The sequence below is a fragment of the Heteronotia binoei genome, chromosome 2 (genome assembly GCF_032191835.1).
Source record: "Heteronotia binoei isolate CCM8104 ecotype False Entrance Well chromosome 2, APGP_CSIRO_Hbin_v1, whole genome shotgun sequence".
Classification (NCBI taxonomy): domain Eukaryota; kingdom Metazoa; phylum Chordata; class Lepidosauria; order Squamata; family Gekkonidae; genus Heteronotia; species Heteronotia binoei.
In genome coordinates this window covers 78,609,309-78,627,465 of record NC_083224.1, presented here as the reverse complement: position 1 = coordinate 78,627,465, position 18,157 = coordinate 78,609,309, and the positions used below count along the sequence as shown (strand labels likewise).

General features: G+C 45.7%; 2 protein-coding genes across 13 annotated transcripts in view; both read right to left on the bottom strand.

Moving 5' to 3' along the window:
• Window positions 1–18,157, bottom strand: part of PIK3C2B (phosphatidylinositol-4-phosphate 3-kinase catalytic subunit type 2 beta) — a 515,998-nt gene that overhangs the window by 16,614 nt on the left and 481,227 nt on the right. The window lies entirely within an intron of this gene.
• The window catches only part of PLEKHA6 (pleckstrin homology domain containing A6), a 305,537-nt gene that overhangs the window by 18,597 nt on the left and 268,783 nt on the right, over window positions 1–18,157 (bottom strand). For 10 of the 12 annotated variants that reach the window (XM_060231377.1, XM_060231378.1, XM_060231379.1 and 7 more), the window contains 3 exons: window positions 7,840–7,951; window positions 4,882–5,021; window positions 3,604–3,753 (listed from right to left, as the gene is read on the bottom strand). In XM_060231377.1, coding sequence (XP_060087360.1) covers window positions 3,604–3,753; window positions 4,882–5,021; window positions 7,840–7,951 — 402 coding nt within the window. The remainder of the gene's footprint in view (window positions 1–3,603; window positions 3,754–4,881; window positions 5,022–7,839; window positions 7,952–18,157) is intronic. The other 2 variants (XM_060231381.1, XM_060231385.1) reach the window with 1 other exon arrangement.

The window sequence follows — 18,157 nt, the reverse complement described above, 5'->3', positions numbered from 1 at the left end:
TCCTTAAGCACACAGATTTCAGACACGGACAAACACACATGCAAAAAAAAAAAAAGAACAACAGAAATGCCCACACTAAATGAGGGGAGGAAACAGTAATGTGAAGAAGCACCTGTGCAGGCTTTTCTTTTCCTTCAAATTTAAATCAATAAATATTAATTGCAGGAAAAAATAGATTGAGAGACTAGATTAAATCAAAATCATGCTTGACTCATATTTGCAGAATCAAAACCAGGGGTGGAATTCTAGCAGGAGCTCCTTTGCATATTAGGGGGTTAGATAAAAATATGGAGCAGAGGTCCATCAGTGGCTATTAGCCACAGTGTGTGTGTGTGTGTGTGTGTGTGTATATTATATATATATTATATATATAAATATATATATGTACATACATACAAATATGAGTCAAGCATGATTTTGGTTTAATATATATAAATGTTTGGCCACTGTGTGATACAGAGTGTTGGACTGGATGGGCCATTGGCCTGATCCAACATGGCTTCTCTTACATTCTTATGTTCTTAGGCCAGACCCCCATGATGTAGCCAATCATCCAAGAGCTTACAAAAAAAGAGCCTTGTAAGCTGCAGGAGGATTGGCTACATTAGGGGTGTGTGGGCTAATATGCAAAGGAGCTCTTGCTAGACTTCCACCCCTGATCAAAATCAAGCCAGAGGGTCATGGTTCAGAGCCAGCTGCATCCAAATTAGCAGCATCTGTAACTGTGAAGATCAGTGGCACTTTCTGATTCCAGGTTGCAAAGGTAATGTGTAAGTTGGCAGAGAGAGATGCCTTGGTCTTTGCGGATGCTATCAGCCAGGTATGTCATGCAGTCCTGTCTTCTAGAGTCCTTTTGAAGAGTCAAAATCCAGATCTCATTATACTTTATGGAAAGATTTCCACTGGGATTAGTTCACTGGTAGCTCAAACCCCCATAAGACTAAGGCCCAGTTATGTGAGATACTCATGCTTCACTTGCTAACATGAATGAATCACAAATTATTTAGTAGTTTGGATTTACCATAACTATTAGTGAAAGAAGATCATGATAGGAGCCCCCACCAGTAAATGGAGGCCAGAAAAGCAATGAAAATTTTGAAAATCATTGTGATCTTCAACAAAAAACAACAGCTTAGAAAGTGGCATTTTCTGCAAATAAGTTTTTCTGTTGGGAAAGCTTGACACTCAAGATAGCTGCGATAAAACCTGCTCAAGTCCTCCTTCTGCTTCAACTCTCATAGCATCTCTGAGGGCAATCTCTGTAAATAACACAGATGATTAGTGCAAGGAATGAGTGGAGGAATGGAAAAGGACAACAGAACTAAAGCCACAAGGATGGATGGTACAGAATGGGCTAGCAAAATGGGCCAGAAGCAACTGAGCTGCAACCATTACACTGCACCCTTAGATCTTGCAATCACTCTGCCTGTCAATCAGGTTGCATATCATTACCTGCTCCACCTTGGCTCATATGCCATCTAGAAACGTCAACCTCCAGAATCAAGGCAGGAGTCATTATACAGGTTGAGCTGTCTTTCCAGATTATGAATGGCTTGAGGTTCTCTTTGGATAAAGCTCATAATATTTGACCCACATCTTCCCTCTGTGGCAAGAGCATCTGGCTTCTGTTCACTTCATAAGAACTACCAAATCCTCACAGTCCCCTTGTTGGAGGTCAGCATTATTGAGACTAGTTAAAAATATTGTATTACCTAAAAATGCACATTACAGGGTGGAGCATAACAAAAAAGAGGTGTATAAGGGATGTGATTTTTGCCAACATCCCTCTCCTGAAGCAGCCTTCCAGCTCCCCCACTCTCATGCTGCCACTGGAGATCTCTCATCTCCCAGAAGCAGATTTCCAGGATGCATTTTGGGCTTCAGCGGGAGGAAGGAAATTGTGCTTTCCTGCATGGAACTTTTAGATGGGTCCAGCTCACTGACAGGGGAAAAATAACTTTTAGGGTTTGAAAAATCAATTTCAGTTATTAAAATATAGAGTCCAATGGCACCTTTAAGACCAGCAAAGTTTTATTCAGGGTATGAGCTTTCATTTTTTGTTTGTTGGTTGGTCTTAAAGGTGCCATTGGACTCTATATTCCTCACTAGCAGTTACTCTGCCCCTGAGCTTCTGCTTTTCTTGTTTCGAGTAATCAATTCCTCACCAGTTGCTGCATGGGCACGTTTTGACTCATGGCTCCCTCCAATTTCTCTTGCAGCTTCCTGCTCTGTTCCCACCCCCAAGATTCAGAAGCCATGAAGGAAATTGGAGGGAGCCATGAGTGAAAATGTGGTTGTGCAGCAACTAGTGGGGAATTGATTGCTTGATCCAAGGAAAGCAGAAGCTCGGGGGTGGAGTGACTGCTAGTGAGGAATGACTCTAACTTTGTTCTGTTCTTTCAGACTAACATGGCTATCCACTTGGAGTTATCAAAACTTAATTGCCTGAGTTCCTCATATAACCTTTCCTGTGACCTTTTGCTAGATTTCCCCTGAATTCCCTAAATGCGCTTGCTGTCATTCCTTCTGATGTGCAAAGCTAATGGAATTCCACAGGGAAAAGCAAGGCCAGTCATTATTTCTCAGCCTAACTTACTCTCAAGATCATTCTGAGAAATAAAAGGGGGTATCCATGGATTCAACTGTCATAAAATGTAATTTGAAAAATAACAGCAGGAAGAAAGTCTGCATGTTTTCTTCTGCCTCCCCTACTGCTCATAGCCCATAATGGTTGCATCTCCAGAGCTCTTATGACATGATAGCCCATCTCAACATTGAGATGAAAGCCAATTCAAAATGTCTCAACTACTGTTATCAGAGGTAAATGGATAGATCACATTCATTGTAAACGTCAGTTCAAAATTGTGTTATAAATTGAGTTAGGAATTATTATCAGAAGAATGTTTTTTGTCCATGATATTCTTGCTGATAATACCTACAATGGGCATTTTTATACCACTCTTCTATTGCACAGCAGCTGTAATGGAAGAGTAGAAAACTTGCACACCAGTGTAAATATAAAATTGCAGCCAAGAGCTGGAGGCAAACAATAGTTTTAAATGAGCTAGCAGTAGGCTCAGAGAGGCATTTCCACAAATACACATCTTTCTTTAGGCCTCCAATATTGCCATTATTCCAGCTGATTTTGCTGAATTTTGTACATTTTCAGAAACCTATTTATCAGAAGTGAAAGTGACGGAAATATTCAGACCAGCTTCGACTCTCTGAAAAGCACCATTGTTTGTTTCTAGCCTAGGCCTCTGATTTGAAATCTGAGGCCCATTCCTGCCTTCTAGCCCCATCCATGATCAGAGTGGCTAACAAGTAGCCATTTATAAAGTTCAGATAATGATACTCTCAAAAAAACCTAATTATCCCAGAAGCCATGGCTTGAAGTCAGATTCATATATGACATTTAGTATCCCTGGATATAATCTATCTGTAAGAAAGATATCGTGCATGAAGCTGCCTTTATTCACAATGGGCTTAGTTTGGTCAAGACAGATGTTTTGTCAGTCAATTTGTTCCATGTCCTTCCCCAGTTCCCACAGAGTGTAGCAGGGGACAGAGCATGCCTCCAGCTCTAAAACTTGGTTTTGATACCTGTCCCCTCTTCGCCTCGCTGCTTTGCTGCCAGGAAGGGGAATTAGGATACGGCCAGAGGCGGCTTTCAGTAGGGAGCGGAGGGATAATCGGAGGAGATTCCAAGGGCACATATGATTTGGGGAGGGGAGGTCGAGGTGGACCAGGCTCCTGAAGTGGAGAGGAAGCCAAGAAGCGTTAGGAGTAAGAGCAGAAAAACTGTGAGAATGGGAAGGAAAAGAGAATTAGTGAGACACAGACATAAACAGAGACAGGTGTAAACCCACAACAGGGCAGCTATGACTGGACACCCAACAGCCCAGAGACCTTATAGCCATCTGCTTTCCCTGATGAGCAACTCAGTGCTTAGCCATGCAAGTCTGATATTACTAACCACGTATGCAATAAAATATCAGAAGGGATGTGACTTTTGCCCCCTCCCATACACATACATGTTTCAAGGTACCCAATTCAGAATATACGTAAGGTATTGTTTAGGCACTCTGCTGTCCACAAAAGTAAATCCTGCTTCAGAAACAATTATTTGCATTAATTTTGCTGGCCTGAATCATTTGCCCTCGGTGGAGCACTGTTTTTTAAGTTGATAATTTTTTTATGGCCTGCAAATGATGTTATAATATCCATATGGCCCTTGGCAGAAAAAAGGTTCCCCACCGCTGTTCTGTGGTGTGGAGAAAATTACACAACTAAAAATAAAGTAAACAAATAGCTCACTAAGGCTTCACCCAGATAATTTATGAATAGAACCAGCCCTCCTTTAATATTATTGTGGAAAACATGTTCAACAGCTGCCTGAAAACCAGTGATCAAGCAGAAGAGAAGCACAGGTACTGTTATAGCTAAAAAGGTTCTGTTACATCTAAAATGCAACAGTACTCACATACACAATTTGCAATAAGAGGGAAATAACTGTTGTTTATTAGTTTGGCACTAGTGTTCCCAATGGAATTGATGCCTAGAAGTATTCTAAGGTTCTAGAGTTTTTAGCCAGTTTCAGAACAATTAAATGTTGGATTCCCATTGAGGAGAAAGGCGGGGTATAGTTTAAGTATATATATAAATAATTGTGTTCTGATTTGTAGTCAATATTACTGCAGTTTCTGCCACTTTGCATGCAAGAACAAGGTGTGTGTTGCCATCTGCTGGCAGAATTATTACGCTGACAACAGAAATGCTAGAAACCATCTTACCCACATGCTGTCTGTAATGTTCCCCCCTCCCCATTGCTCCCATTTTGCTTCATCTCCTCATGTGCTGATCAATGACAGATTCACTCACCTCATTGCTGCCTTGCTTGGTAGGGGAGCTCTGGGAACCTGACACAAGGGAGAAAGGGCTCAGTGGACTTGTGAGACTGGCTGAGCTCAAAGGGCTGGCTGGGCTATTGGAGCTGTAGGTTCCTGATGGGCCAAGGGTCACTGCAGAAAAATAATAGGGAAGGGCTAGGATGAGTAAGCCATGCATTTCCATTGCTGGATGAACTAGAAGGGAAAGAGCCACAGAACTAGAACGACAAAAGTAAGTGGGAAAAGGGAAGGCCTGCTGGTCTTCTGAGAACCCTGCTCTGTGGGGCCCCACTTGCTGAAACGGCCATTAGAGGGAGAAGTTCTATGGTTGCCAATCTCCAGCTGGGGGCAGAAGATCCCGCAGTTTGAAGGCCCTCCCCCCACTTCAGGGTTATCAGAAAGTGGGGGAGGGAAATGTCTACTGGGCAATCCATTATTTCCTATGGAAACTGATTCCCATAGGGTATAATGGAAAATTGATCTGGGGGTATCTTGGGCTCCGGGTGGGAGGTGTGTTTTGAGATAGAGGCACCAAATTTTCAGCATAGCATTCGGTGCCTCTCTTCAAAACACCTCCCAAGTTTCAAAAAAATTGGATGAGGTGGTCCAATTCTATGAGCCCCAAAAGAATGTGACCATATCATTCATTATTTCCAAATGGAGAGAAGGCAATTAAAAGGCATGTGGGCCCCTTAAATGTGTTGCCAGAACTCCCTTTGAAGTTCAGTTGTGCTTGTCACATCCTTGCTCCTGGCTCCACCCACAAAGTCTCCAGATATTTCTTGAGTCAGACCTGGCAACCCTAGGGAGAACCTTCTCTTTCAGTTTGACAGTCATCTTCACATCTGTTCAGCTGACTCTGAGCCTTAATGCTTTGGCACTGCATTACGGCCTTTTTGTGTATCCAGGGTCTTTGTTAGCTTTGTATTTTGGCCACCCTTTTAACATTTGCTACTGCCTCAGTTTTTAAGTATTTATGTTTCTACTGCTCCTTGGCTGCTCTTTTACTCTTTATTTGCTGCTGCTGTTGCCTTTGTGTTTTTTATTTATGTTGGGTTTTTCTGTTTTCAATTTAGGATTGCTGCTAGGTATTTTAGCAACTGATTTGTATTTCTAATTCTGGTCCTTTTATCATTTTTAAATTTATAAATGTATAAGCTGTCTCAATTACCCTGGCAGAAAGCTCAAATGTGAAAATCTGTGTAAACAAGCTAACAGCCTTTCCTGGGACAAGATGAAGAAAATATACTTTTAAAAGAACTTGGAAAGCTCAAAATGCTTCTGGTCATTTTGAAAAAAAACCCTGTTTTTCTGCAACACTTTGGATACTTTGGGCCACAATCCTAAAGAAACTTTCTTGGGAATAAACCCCATTGATTAACATGTAACATAACAATTTCGCACACAGCTTACCCCGTGGTCACATTCCTCTTCTCTGCGCAGCGTCCGTCGGATTTCCCACTATCTGCGCCGGAGATACAGGAAGTGTCGTGACTTTTGCGTTGCAAACATAAACTGCTAAACCCCAGTTTACGTTTGCTACGTGAAAGCCGCGACACTTCCTGTAACTCCGGCGCAGATAGTGGGAAATCCGATGGATGCTGCGCAGAGAAGAGGAACGTGTTCTGATTGTCTTTACTTTCGTGTTTATATTTTAGGGTTTTGAGTGAGGTTAGTCAGAAAGTGTGGTGTGTAAATAAATCCTCTTCCATTCCCCCTTCAGGATGTTCAGACAGGCTTCAACCTACTTGCACGGCAGTGTCAGGTATCCACACCTGTTCAGAAGGTTTAATGGCAATATTGACTCTGAACACCAGAAACAAATAGTAGGCTTTCCAGAGAGTGTAGGCTAGGCCTGATGCATTCCAGGCTTCACAATCCTGGGAGCCATGATTAAACAGATATTCATCATTATGCAAATTGAGGACACTTGATCAGAACACCTAACTTGCAACTTCTAACAGATACATTCTTTTTACTCTTGCACAAGCAACAAGAGAAGGCAGTTCTTTCTTATTTTTCATAACAGAAGACATTCTCACATTGTATATTTATGTATATCTAACAGCATATCTTTATGTACACCACAAAGTACTCTGACTCATTTTCTCTTCTTCTTTGCTTGCATCAACAGCCCCAGGTTCACACACTCTACTCAATTCTACTCAATATATAAAAAAAGACTTTTCTGTGTGGCGGATGGCACCTGTCATCTGTTTCTAGAAACCTTCAGTGTTCACACATGAAGCTTTCACTATCCTGAGCAGAGTCAACTCAGTGTGGGATGCATAGAAAGGAGGATGCCTATATCCCTATAATCAATGGAAGTGAGACTTTATTCTAAGTCAAGGTGCACATCAGGGCATCTTTCTATCAGGCATTAGAAACATGGCACCATAGAACAGAACAGACTAGAGTCTAGATTTCAAACATGCCAGGTCCAAACCTTCAGTTGCTAGCTGTACTGTGTGTTATGCTACAGTCTCTTGTAAACTTAACCTGTCACTCTGTAGTAATTGAATAATATAGTCACTGGAGTACCTGCACTCTGGGCTGCAACATGTGAAGTCTTTGTTCACAACAATAGATGTTGCAGCTGAAATGATGTCTGAGAACCACAAATGCATTATCATTCCATCTCTTCTATGAACATTAAGGCTTAATTTCTTCCTTCATCCCCCATTCACTTCACAATACACATAGTTCAGAAATCTTGCTGTATGTCTCTGGGTAATTTCGGGACAATGTGGTAACCCTGACACTGAAACTCTGGTGTACAATAACAATAAAATGGGCACTCCCACACTAGTTGCAACAAGTAGCAGAACCAAGAAAACATCTTCAGATGGCAGATAAATTATGGGCGTACATGGAGTGGAAGTCATGGCAGATACTGTCTCCAACTCACTCCAAAGAAACCCCAAGGCCATAAGTGAGGTGTGGCTCTTACCTCTGTGCTTTGCAGTGTCTGTGCCTCGGGAAGGGTTATTCTTCCTCAGCCCCTCCATTACGTCTTGGATCCGCCAGATCTCCTTCTGGATTTGCCGATTGAGCATTTCATTCTGAAAAGTCCAAAGCACCAGAAATTATAGCAGCTCTACATTTTTAAGGAAAGCCAACTGCTCTCTGCTTTTGTTCCTATGTTAGGCTTCCCTTGTGTTTACACATGTACTTGATACGATGCCCAAAGAAAAATAGTTCAACGTGGATGAGGTGAGAAAAAACAGAGAAAACAGGAACCTCTGAAGGAAGAAAAGGGGGAGACCTGAGAGATGAGGTGGGATGCAATCGGAACTGTTGGCAAGAAAACAGAAAAAGAGAATAAGAGATAGAAGAAGAAGAATTGCAGATTTATACCCCGCCCTTCTCTCTGAATCAGAGACTCAGAGAGGCTTACAATCTCCTATATCTTCTCCCCCCACAACAGACACCCTGTGAGGTGGGTGGAGCTGAGAGGGCTCTCACAGCAGCTGCCCTTTCAAGGACAACCTCTGCCAGAGCTATGGTTGACCCAAGGCCATTCCAGCAGGTGCAAGTGGAGGAGTGGGGAATCAAACCTGGTTCTCCCAGATAAGAGTCCACGCACTTAACCACAACACCAAACTTGAGGCAACAGAGAGAGGATGAGACTAGAATAGGAAGCAAAGCATTTCAGTATTCAGAGACTTGTTGTGATTCAGAGAAGAGTTCAAAGAGAAAATGTGATTTCTGCGGATGGCCTAAAAAAGTAATAAAAACAATTTCCCATTATTAATGAAGTGATGCAGCCCTCTTAAACTCATAAAGACGTAAGAGAGGTCCTTAGAATGATTTGAGTTATGCATTCCTAACCTAATCCCCTTGAGTGGTCCTTAGATTTAATCTGTAGCCTCCAAAGAGATTGGGCCATTTAACTCTGAGCAGTTACCACGGAAACTGATCAGCAGCAAATAATCCCTCAGTGAAGCAGCCAAAGCAGTTTCAAATGGAAGTGCGACCTGCAGGTATCAGTGGATGTTGGAATCTTTAAGGAAATTGTTGCGTACTGAATTTAATGTTTTTGCACGCATCTGGGCAACCATGGGAATGCCTTAATCACTTCATAGATTGAACTCTGAACAGAAGCCAATGTGCGGTCTTGGAGCGAAATGTGACCGCTGTGATTTGGTGTGGGACTCTGAGGAGTGTTTCGTTTGCATGTTTATAAGTGGAGTCTTGGCCCTGCCATTTTGCCTTAGTGTGTAGTTCTTAAATAAAGCATGTTCCTGGTTGAGCTCCTTCGTGTTGGACCCAGTATTTAACTCTGGTGATGAGGATGGGATCCTGTTGAGTCAGCCTATCACTCAGCTGCATCGCATGCACCGCACACTGAGTTCTAGTGCCCCATGCTCTGCTTGCCACACAGATCGTGGCTGTTGCTCCAGGACAGCATCTGCCAGAGTTCAACCCTGCTCATCCAGACCAGTGGGAAATCTGGGTGGACATGCTCAAATACTACGTCGTCTTCCACAAGACTGAGAATAGGGCCGATGAGAAATCACTACTGCTAAGTTCTTGCGGCATCGATACACTGCAATTGATGAAGTGCCTCATTGTGCCAACCACCCTGGAAGCTGCCTTGTATAAGGACCTGATCCAGGCAGTCACCAACCATGTGGCACCCCCAGGGCCAGCCCTAGACTATCTTGCACCCTAGGCAAGGCTAACTTCTGGCACACACCCCCCCCCCCACTGATAACCATTTAAAAAAACCCAGATGAATTGTGGGACAAATGAAAAGCACAAAACTTGAACTTACTCCCTGACCTAGATAGCCCAGCTGTAAGACTGATCTTGTCAGATCTCGGAAGCTGAGCAGGGCCAACTCTGGCAAGTATTTGGATGGGAAAACTTCTTGAAATAATAAAGTTGGGAGGGAAGGCTCTATTCAGCATCTCAGTTGGGCACTTTTCTCTAAGTCTGAGCTGACCATTTGCTTTTGGAGGACGGAAGAGAGAATAAGAGAAGGTGTCCAGGCTTATTCTCCAAGGCTGTAGAAATGTTTCTGCCTGCTGTAGAAATGTTTCATTTACCAAATTGTCCATATAACTGCTATTATTCTTTAAAGGGTTAAACAGAACTTCTGCTAACAGAAATGAGCTACTATCAGAAAGCATGTTCTAGGCACTTAAGAGACATCATAATTGGAGCTTCTATTTAGAGCTACATAAAGACATAAACACTGTACCCCAATCTCTTTCAAACACATCCTGTGCTGTGCAAAGAACAACCAGTGCAGTGGCTGAGAAATTTACCCCTTGGGAATTGCTCTCCAAATTTCCAAAGAGGACCCCTTCCAAAGCCTAGTTTCAAAAAGCCTTTAAGGAAAGAGAAACCCACAGGGACCTCCTTGCAGTACCAATGGGCAGCATCTCTCTTATCTTTCAAAATTTCTACTTATTGCTAACACATAAAATAAATTTTACTTATTGGTAATTGTCCCTTAGAGGGAAAGACCACACTTTCTCCATCCTTTGTTAAGATGCAGGGGAACTGATCTCTGCAGTCTGGAGCTGTAATTCTATGGGATACGCAGGTTCCACCTGGAGGCTGGCATCCCTACTTCAAATGCAAACAGAACCAGTGAGCCCAATAGAAGTAACACCAAACCACAGACTCCATGCTACACCAAATGTATGTCTTTAAAAAAAAACAAACCCTAAACCCACACCTACAGTTAACTGTTATTAACATATAACAAGAAAACTGTTCTTGATTAGGAAAACTGACCAGTCATCTTCATGGGCTTATTGTTATTTGCAAAAGTGCTATAAAATCCAGAGTAGAAAATCTAACAGAAAAATGGCAATCATAATTTCAAGGATCTATAAAAAATTATTTTTTCATATCCATGGAACTATATGTGAAGATGAAGTAGCCCAGCTGAACACCATTCTTCCTTGCCCTTTATCAGTGCTGGGTATTATACAAAGTATAGTGATAATATACAAATGATAAAATGCAACATTTACAGTATCCTACCATCCATGTGTAAAAGGCAGAGAGAGTTTTCCCATGTTCCCCAGTTTCCTTGGCTGCACCTATTTCCAGCCTGGAAATATCACTCCCAGAATGAAAGAATTTTGCACAGGAACAGCTGTGAGGACTGACAGGCTGAAGTGAGGGGGAACAAGGGGAACACCATGCCCAGGAGAAAATTGGGGGAGAGACAGAAAGCAAAGAAGGAGAGAAGGAAGGGGGGGGGGGAACAACGTGCCCAGGAGAAAGTGCAGGGAGGTTACAGAAAGTAGGAAGGAGAGGGGGACGAGGCAAAGGCTGGAGGGAAACAACAGGCCCAGGAGAAAGCAGGGGGGGGGGGTGACAGAAAGCAGGAAGGAGAGAAAGAAGGGGAGATGAGTGGAAGGCTGGGAGGGAAATGACGTGCCTGGAAGAAAGTGCGGGGGGGGGGGGGACAGAAAGCAGGAAGGAGAGACAGAAAAAACAACATGCCCAGGGGAAAGCGGGGGGGGGGGTGGCAGGAAGGAGAGAAGGAAGAGGACGGGGCAGGGAAGCGAGAGAGTCCAGGCAAGCAGGAGAAAGGCGGTGGGGAAGAGAGAGAGAAGGGGACAAGCAAGAGAAAGGCAGCAGGGAAGAGAGATGGGGATGAGCAGGAGAAAGGCGATGGGGAAGAGCTAGAGATGGGGGGCGATCGGGAGAAAGGCGGTGGGGAAGAGAGAGAGAGAGACGGGGCAATCAGGAGAAAGACAGCAGCAAAGAGAGAGAGACGGGGCGAGCAGGAGAAAGATGGTAGGGAAGAGAGAGAGATGGCGATCAGGAGAAAGGCAGCGGGGAAGAGAGAGGGACGGGGTGACCAGGAGAAAGGCAATGGGGAAGAGAGAGAACTGGGGATGAGCAGGAGAAAGACAGCGGGGAAGAGATAGAGATGAGGAGTGATTGGGAGAAAGGCGATGGGGAAGAGAGAGAGACAAGGGCAATTGGGAGAAAGGCAGCAGCGAAGAGAGAGAGACGGTGTGAGCAGGAGAAAGGTGGTGTGGAAAAGAGAGAGATGGGGGCGATTGGGAGAAAGACAGCGGGGAAGAGAGAGAGATGGGGGCGAGCAGGAGAAAGGCTGCGGGGAAGGCCTCTGCCAGTGGGGGGATGCCCAATTTAGCGCCCCCAGAGGGCCAATGCCCTAGGCAAATGCCTAATTTGCCTAGTGGAAGAGCTGGCCCTGGGTACCCCAGCCGACTAGATTGGCAAACCGGCATGAGTTTTACACCCGGCAACAGAAGCCCGCTGAGTCTGCCACTGACTACCTGGCCGAGCTGAGAGGACTCGCCCTACACTGCGAGTTCCAGAACCTGGACGAGGCACTCCTGGACAGGTTTGTGGTAGGGATCCAGGACAACAAACTGTGCTGAAACCTACTCATCACAGACGACATCACCCTGACGAAGGCACTTCAACAGGCCACCACATTCAAACAGTTGCACAGCAGCCACCCCGCGACAGCAATGCATCAGGCCATTGTATCCTCCACCTCTGACACATCCAATGCAGAGGAGACCCACCAGCTCCATCGTCTGCCTTGCCACAAGAGCAGCGTGTGGCTCTGACACAGCCAATGGGCAAGCCAGCAGCAACTACCTGCACCAGTTGTGGGGATCTGCACAAACACCATGCCTGGCAGTTCCAGAATGTCATATGTTGGAACTGTGGCAAGATGGGCCACATCGCCAAAGCATGCTGGGCCAAAGCACCCAGAAGATGCTAGGCAACCTACCATGAGTCAGTAAAGCTGCACACCATGGCCTTGATAAGTCTCCAAGTACTGAATTTGCCCCAAGACACTCCAGCCAAAATAAAAGTGACTGTATTAATCAATAGGGCCCCCTGCCTAATGGAATTAGACTCTGGGTCCTCTATATCCATTACTTCAGAGGACACTTTTAAGAAACTCTGCCCCAAGGGAGGCCCACTGCTGCGACCAGACGGGTTCATCCTGAGACACTTTCAAAAAAATCCAGTAAAGGGGTGGGGCCATTTCTGAGTGCAGTTAAAACATTTTGATAGCATGTTGGACTTGTTGGTGGTGGGAGGCAAGCACACAAGTCTCCTCGGACTAGCCTGGTTCAAGTCCCTCAGGATAGAAACCATAGGGGTAAACCAAATTCAGCCTCATAGCTTTACACACATCTGTGAAGAGTTTCCTGAGGTTTTTGATGGAGCTCTGGGCTTCTACATGGGTCCCCCGGTATCCCTGCAACTTAATCTGGTGGTGCAGCCCATAAGGCTGAAGGCCAGGCACATCCCATTCATGCTCAAGCCTAAAATAGAGGCTGAGCTAGACTGCCTCATAGCACAGGGGATCCTGGAACCAGTCCCATGTGGCCTCTGGGAGACCCCTATAGTGATGCCTATCAAAGCCAATGGGGACGTCCACATCTGCGCAGACTATAAGTGCACAATTAATAAAGCGCTGCAGGACCATGCATACCCGGTCCCAGTAGTCAGCCACATTTTGGCTTCCCTACTTGGCTCTAAAATCTTTGGCAAGCTGGACCTAGCCCAAGTGTACCAGCAGCCCCCGTAGATGACAGAACAGCCAAGATACAAACAATCTTCACCCACCGTGGGGCCTTTAAAGTTAAGTGGTTTATTCATTTACTTATTTTATTGCATTTATACCCTGCCCTACCCTAACGGGCTCAGGACAGCTAACAACAGTTAAAATAACAGAGTATTAAAATCAAAATACAATGAAATCATTAAAACAGTTGCTATTTGGGGTAAGTGTAGCCCCCAGGATCTTTCAGAATCTAATGTATTCTATCCTTAAAGGGATCCCGGGAGAGCAGCCATTTTTCTACGACTTTCTGATTGCTGCCTCCACCACAGAAGAGTTCAGTTGCTGCCTCCGCTCTGTGTTGCAACACTTCAAGACAGCCAGTTTAAAGGTGAAGAGAGAAATGTGTTCTCTGGGGGTTCTGCAGGTGGAGTTCCTGGGTTTTGCAGTCAACACGGCCAGCATCCACCTGACTCCCAAGAAGGTCCGTGCCATAGACCAAGCCCCCACCCCCCAGCTCCAACTTCAGGCATTCCTGGGGCTCTTGAACTTTCACCATTCTTTCCTGCCCCACAAAGCTGCCCTTGCGGAGCCACTCCACCACCTGCTGGACAAGAAGGCTTTGTGGGTCTGGGGAAAGAAACAGGTGGCCATGTTCCAGGCTGTCAAGGACATTCTGGTTTCTAATGAGGTCTTGCACCATTTCAACGAGACCTTGCCCATGGACCTCGGCTGCGACGCTTCCCCCTATGGCATTGGGGCTACATTGGGCCATCAGTTGCTGGATGGCTGGGAGGACCCGTATCCTTCTACTCACGCACTTTGTCACTGACGGAGTGCAACTACTCCTAAATCGACAAAGAGGCACTCGCCATCATGGCAGGGATGTGGAAATTCCATGACTACTTATATGGGTGCCCCTTCATGATTGCCACGGACCACAAGTCACTGCTAGGTCTGCTTGCCCCAAATGGGCAAACCCCGTAAATCCTGTTGCCACGGGTTCTCCGTTGGAACATCTTCCTGGGCACCTACCACTACGACCTTGTCTACTGCCCCGAAAAGTCAATGGGCCACGCCGACGTGCTCAGCCGCCTTCCACTCAGCTCCATCAACCCGGCCCCGGCACACCAGATCCTGCTAATCAAGAATCTGCCCAATCAGCCCCTGGATGCTGTGGATGTAGCCAAACACACGGCCTGAGACTGCATCCTCTCCTGCATTCTCGATTGGGTGGGCCCAAAATTTACAGCGTTTGTTTCCTGCAGGGATGAACTGTTGGCACACAAGGGGTGTCTCCTATGGAGAAACCGCGTTGTAGTCCCTCCACTGCTGTGGAAGCAAGTTTTGGAGGGCCTGCATGAGGTGCACCCTGGAATCATGCGCATGAAGGCCCTCACCAAGAGCTATGTTTGATGGCCAGGGCTGGACAAGGAGATTGAAGCGTGGGTGAAGCAGTGCTAGCCCTGCTAGGTAACGCGCCCTGATCCTCCTAGTGTATCTGTCCAACACTGAGTCTATACGCATGCCGTGGGCGAGGCTTCACTTGGACTTTGTGGGGCTCTTCCACAGCCAGATCTTTTTCATTCTGGTGGTATCTTACACCAAATGGTTGGAGGTGATTCCTGTTGCCTCCACCTCTGCAAGGGCCATCATCCAGGCCCTCAGAGGAGTATTCAGCACCCACAGCGTGCCTGACATGGTTGTGACGGATAGCGGGACTGCCTTTACTTCAGGGGAGTTCCAGGAGTTTTTGGAACATTATTTGATTCAGTTTGCTCCTTTCCACCCGGACACCAGTGGCTAAACAAAACGGTTGGTACACACAACCAAAGAGTCCCTAAGCAGAATTATCTATGGGGACTGGGACCACAAATTAATGGCCTTCCTTTTCGGCAATCGGGTAACACCGAGTACAGACACCGGCTGCAGCCCAGAGGAACTCCTCGTGGGGTGGCACCTGACAATGTGGTTGGACCACCTACACCTTGACTGGGCTCCAGAACTGTGGCTAAATCCAGAGAGCCAAGAAGCACCCAGAGGCTTCTCCCCAGGCAACCCCTTGTATGCCCAAAACTTTGTGAGTGGCCCCAAATGGATTCCAGCTATGGTGATTAGAGTCACGGGACCCTGCTCTTATGAAGTGTTGACAGAAGGGGGTCAGCTCCTCCGCCAGCACATTGACTAGCTGCTCTGCAGGAGGCTTCCAGAAGAGCCAGAGGACTCATGGAAAACAGAAATATTTTCCTAGTCAATTACAAGGTCTGTTTCATAGGCATAGTTGTTTTTCTTTCTTTGCAGAGAGGGGGAGAGCTGGCGCTGCTACTTCCAGTGACAAAGACCAACAGAGAAGTGGCGTACCTACCCTCATCGGGAGTAAGTCTCGAAGGGGCCTCACTCTCCCCTACTCCACCAAGCATTCTGGGTTCCCCAACACAGAGAAATTCTGGTGAGGCCACGCTGAGCACAGCACCTCCATTTCAGGCAGAGCCCAGGCATTCACAAAGGGAACATCACCGACCAGAGTATCTGGAGGACTATGTATGCTAGGACTTTGGAACTTGGGAGAGGAGGGGTGTTGTGTACTGAATTTAATGTTTCGCTGCAGTTTTCGCGCACATTTGGGCAACCACGGGAATGCCTAAAACACTTGATAGATTTGAACTCTGAACAGAAGCCAATGAGCAGTCTTGGCATGAAACTTGACTGCCGTGATTTGGTGTGGGACTCGGGGGGGGGGGGGTGTTTCGTTTGCATGTTTATAAGCAGTAGTATAAATTATTATAAATCACAGCAGTATAATAATAAAAACCCAGTTACAATATTCGATACTACAGAGTAGTCCAGCAGAATAATATGATAAGATAGTGCAGCTGGACAGTGCAGCAGATCAGTGCAGTAGAATAGTACAGTAGGGGAGGCCAACCGATCTAGAGGATAGATGCCCGAAGACCTGGTGGAACAGCTCCATTTTACAGGTCCTACGAAAGGCTAGCAAGCCAGGTAGGGCCCGGATCTCTATAAGGAGCTGATTCCACCAGGTTGGGGCCAGGACCGAAAAGAGGCAAGACAGGCATCTCTTGGGCTGGGTACAGTCAGCCTATCTTGGGAGACCAAACGAAGCGATCTCCGGGGCATATATGAGAAGAGACAATCCCTCAGGTATGTTGGTCCCAGGCTGCGTAAGACTTTAAAAGTCAAAACTAACACCTTGAAGTAGATCCGGTACTCTATAGGCAGCCAGTGCAGGCCATGGAGCACTGGTCGCATGCTCACCCATACAGATGATGCAGTCAGGAGGTGAGCTGCCTTGTTCTGCACTCGCTGCAGTTTTCAGATCAGTTTCAAGGGCAAGCCAGCATAGAGCGAGTTGCAGTAATCTAATCTGGAAGTGACCATTGCATGGGTCACTGTGGCCAGGTCTTGAGGTTATAGATATGGTGCTAGCTGCCTGATCTGCCCTAGGTGGCAGAAGGCAGACCCGGCATTCACCATGACCTGGGCCTTCATAGAAAGTGAGGCATCCAAGATCACTCCCAAACTCTTTAACTGTTGGGTTGGCACTAAAACAGCGCCGTCCAAGGCTGGGAGTTGGGTACACAGACCTACCCCCCCTCAACTCAGGCCCAGGACCTTGTTGGGTTTCTGATGCAATTTCACTTCCTGTTGTCATGAGTTAATTAAATGTTTGTATATGCATGCTGATGTTTAGCCAGTGAGTAGGTAGAGCCAATGAGAATGTGTGCACGTACTTCCTGCCAAGGCTAGGTGTCAATATGCATAGTAACCACTGAGGGAGAGCCCTAATAGGCTAATCCATATATTTGGGTGGTGGTCTAAGGGAAACCATTTGGTCAGTTTTATTGTCCTTTGTGTAAAGCCCTTAGATCTCCATGCAGTCGAAGTTAGGACTCCAGAGAGTCGAGATGTAGCCTAGTAGCTAGAAAGGATATAGAATCCTTCTTTATTTTCTAGAAATCCCAGTCATACCTTTTCCTCATGAGTAAAGTAGACTACTTTGATTCTTAAGCTAAACCGTGTGCCTGGCTGTTATTCGTGGCTATCTCCATGTTACTCTGCTAATAGTAAGTGTTAAACCCCAACAAAGGTTATGGGCCCAGTAAGCTTCAAAGCTGTGAGCAAAAAGCCAAGGCAGTTAATTAGCTAAGAAAGGTATAGAGAAGTGCTCAGGTTGTGCTCCAGGAATTTGCATCTGAAGGAACTCTTTCCCCATCGCTTGTAGTTGCCGGCTGATTGCTTGGGAAACAAAAGGAATGGATTCTCTTTGATGTCCCATCGGAGGCACAGACCCAGAAATCCCAGACAGAGGCAAACGCTTGAAAGTTCTGGAACAGCATCTTCGGCTGAGAAAAGGATGACGTTACAGCCATCAGAACAGGTTGTATGCAATATGAAAAATTTCCCCAAGCTAAGCATCCCTAAACTGAGCAGGGATAACTTCCTTTTATGGAAAATGGGAATTGAGTGTGCTCTTGGAGTTCAACGGATAAGATATGTGTTGGATTATGATATTCCAACTGATTTATCCCAAGAGGAGAGAAAGAAGTTTGATGCAGATGAACTTAAAGCTAAGCTGCTGATACTAAGTTCAGTCTCATCTCAAGAAACTGCCATAGTTGTTAATTGTGTTCACGTAAAAGAGATTTGGAATAACCTAAATTTGAAGTATGGGCAGCGCATGTTTCTCCAGAGGCAGTATTTGCGCAAACGCCTATACTCCCTC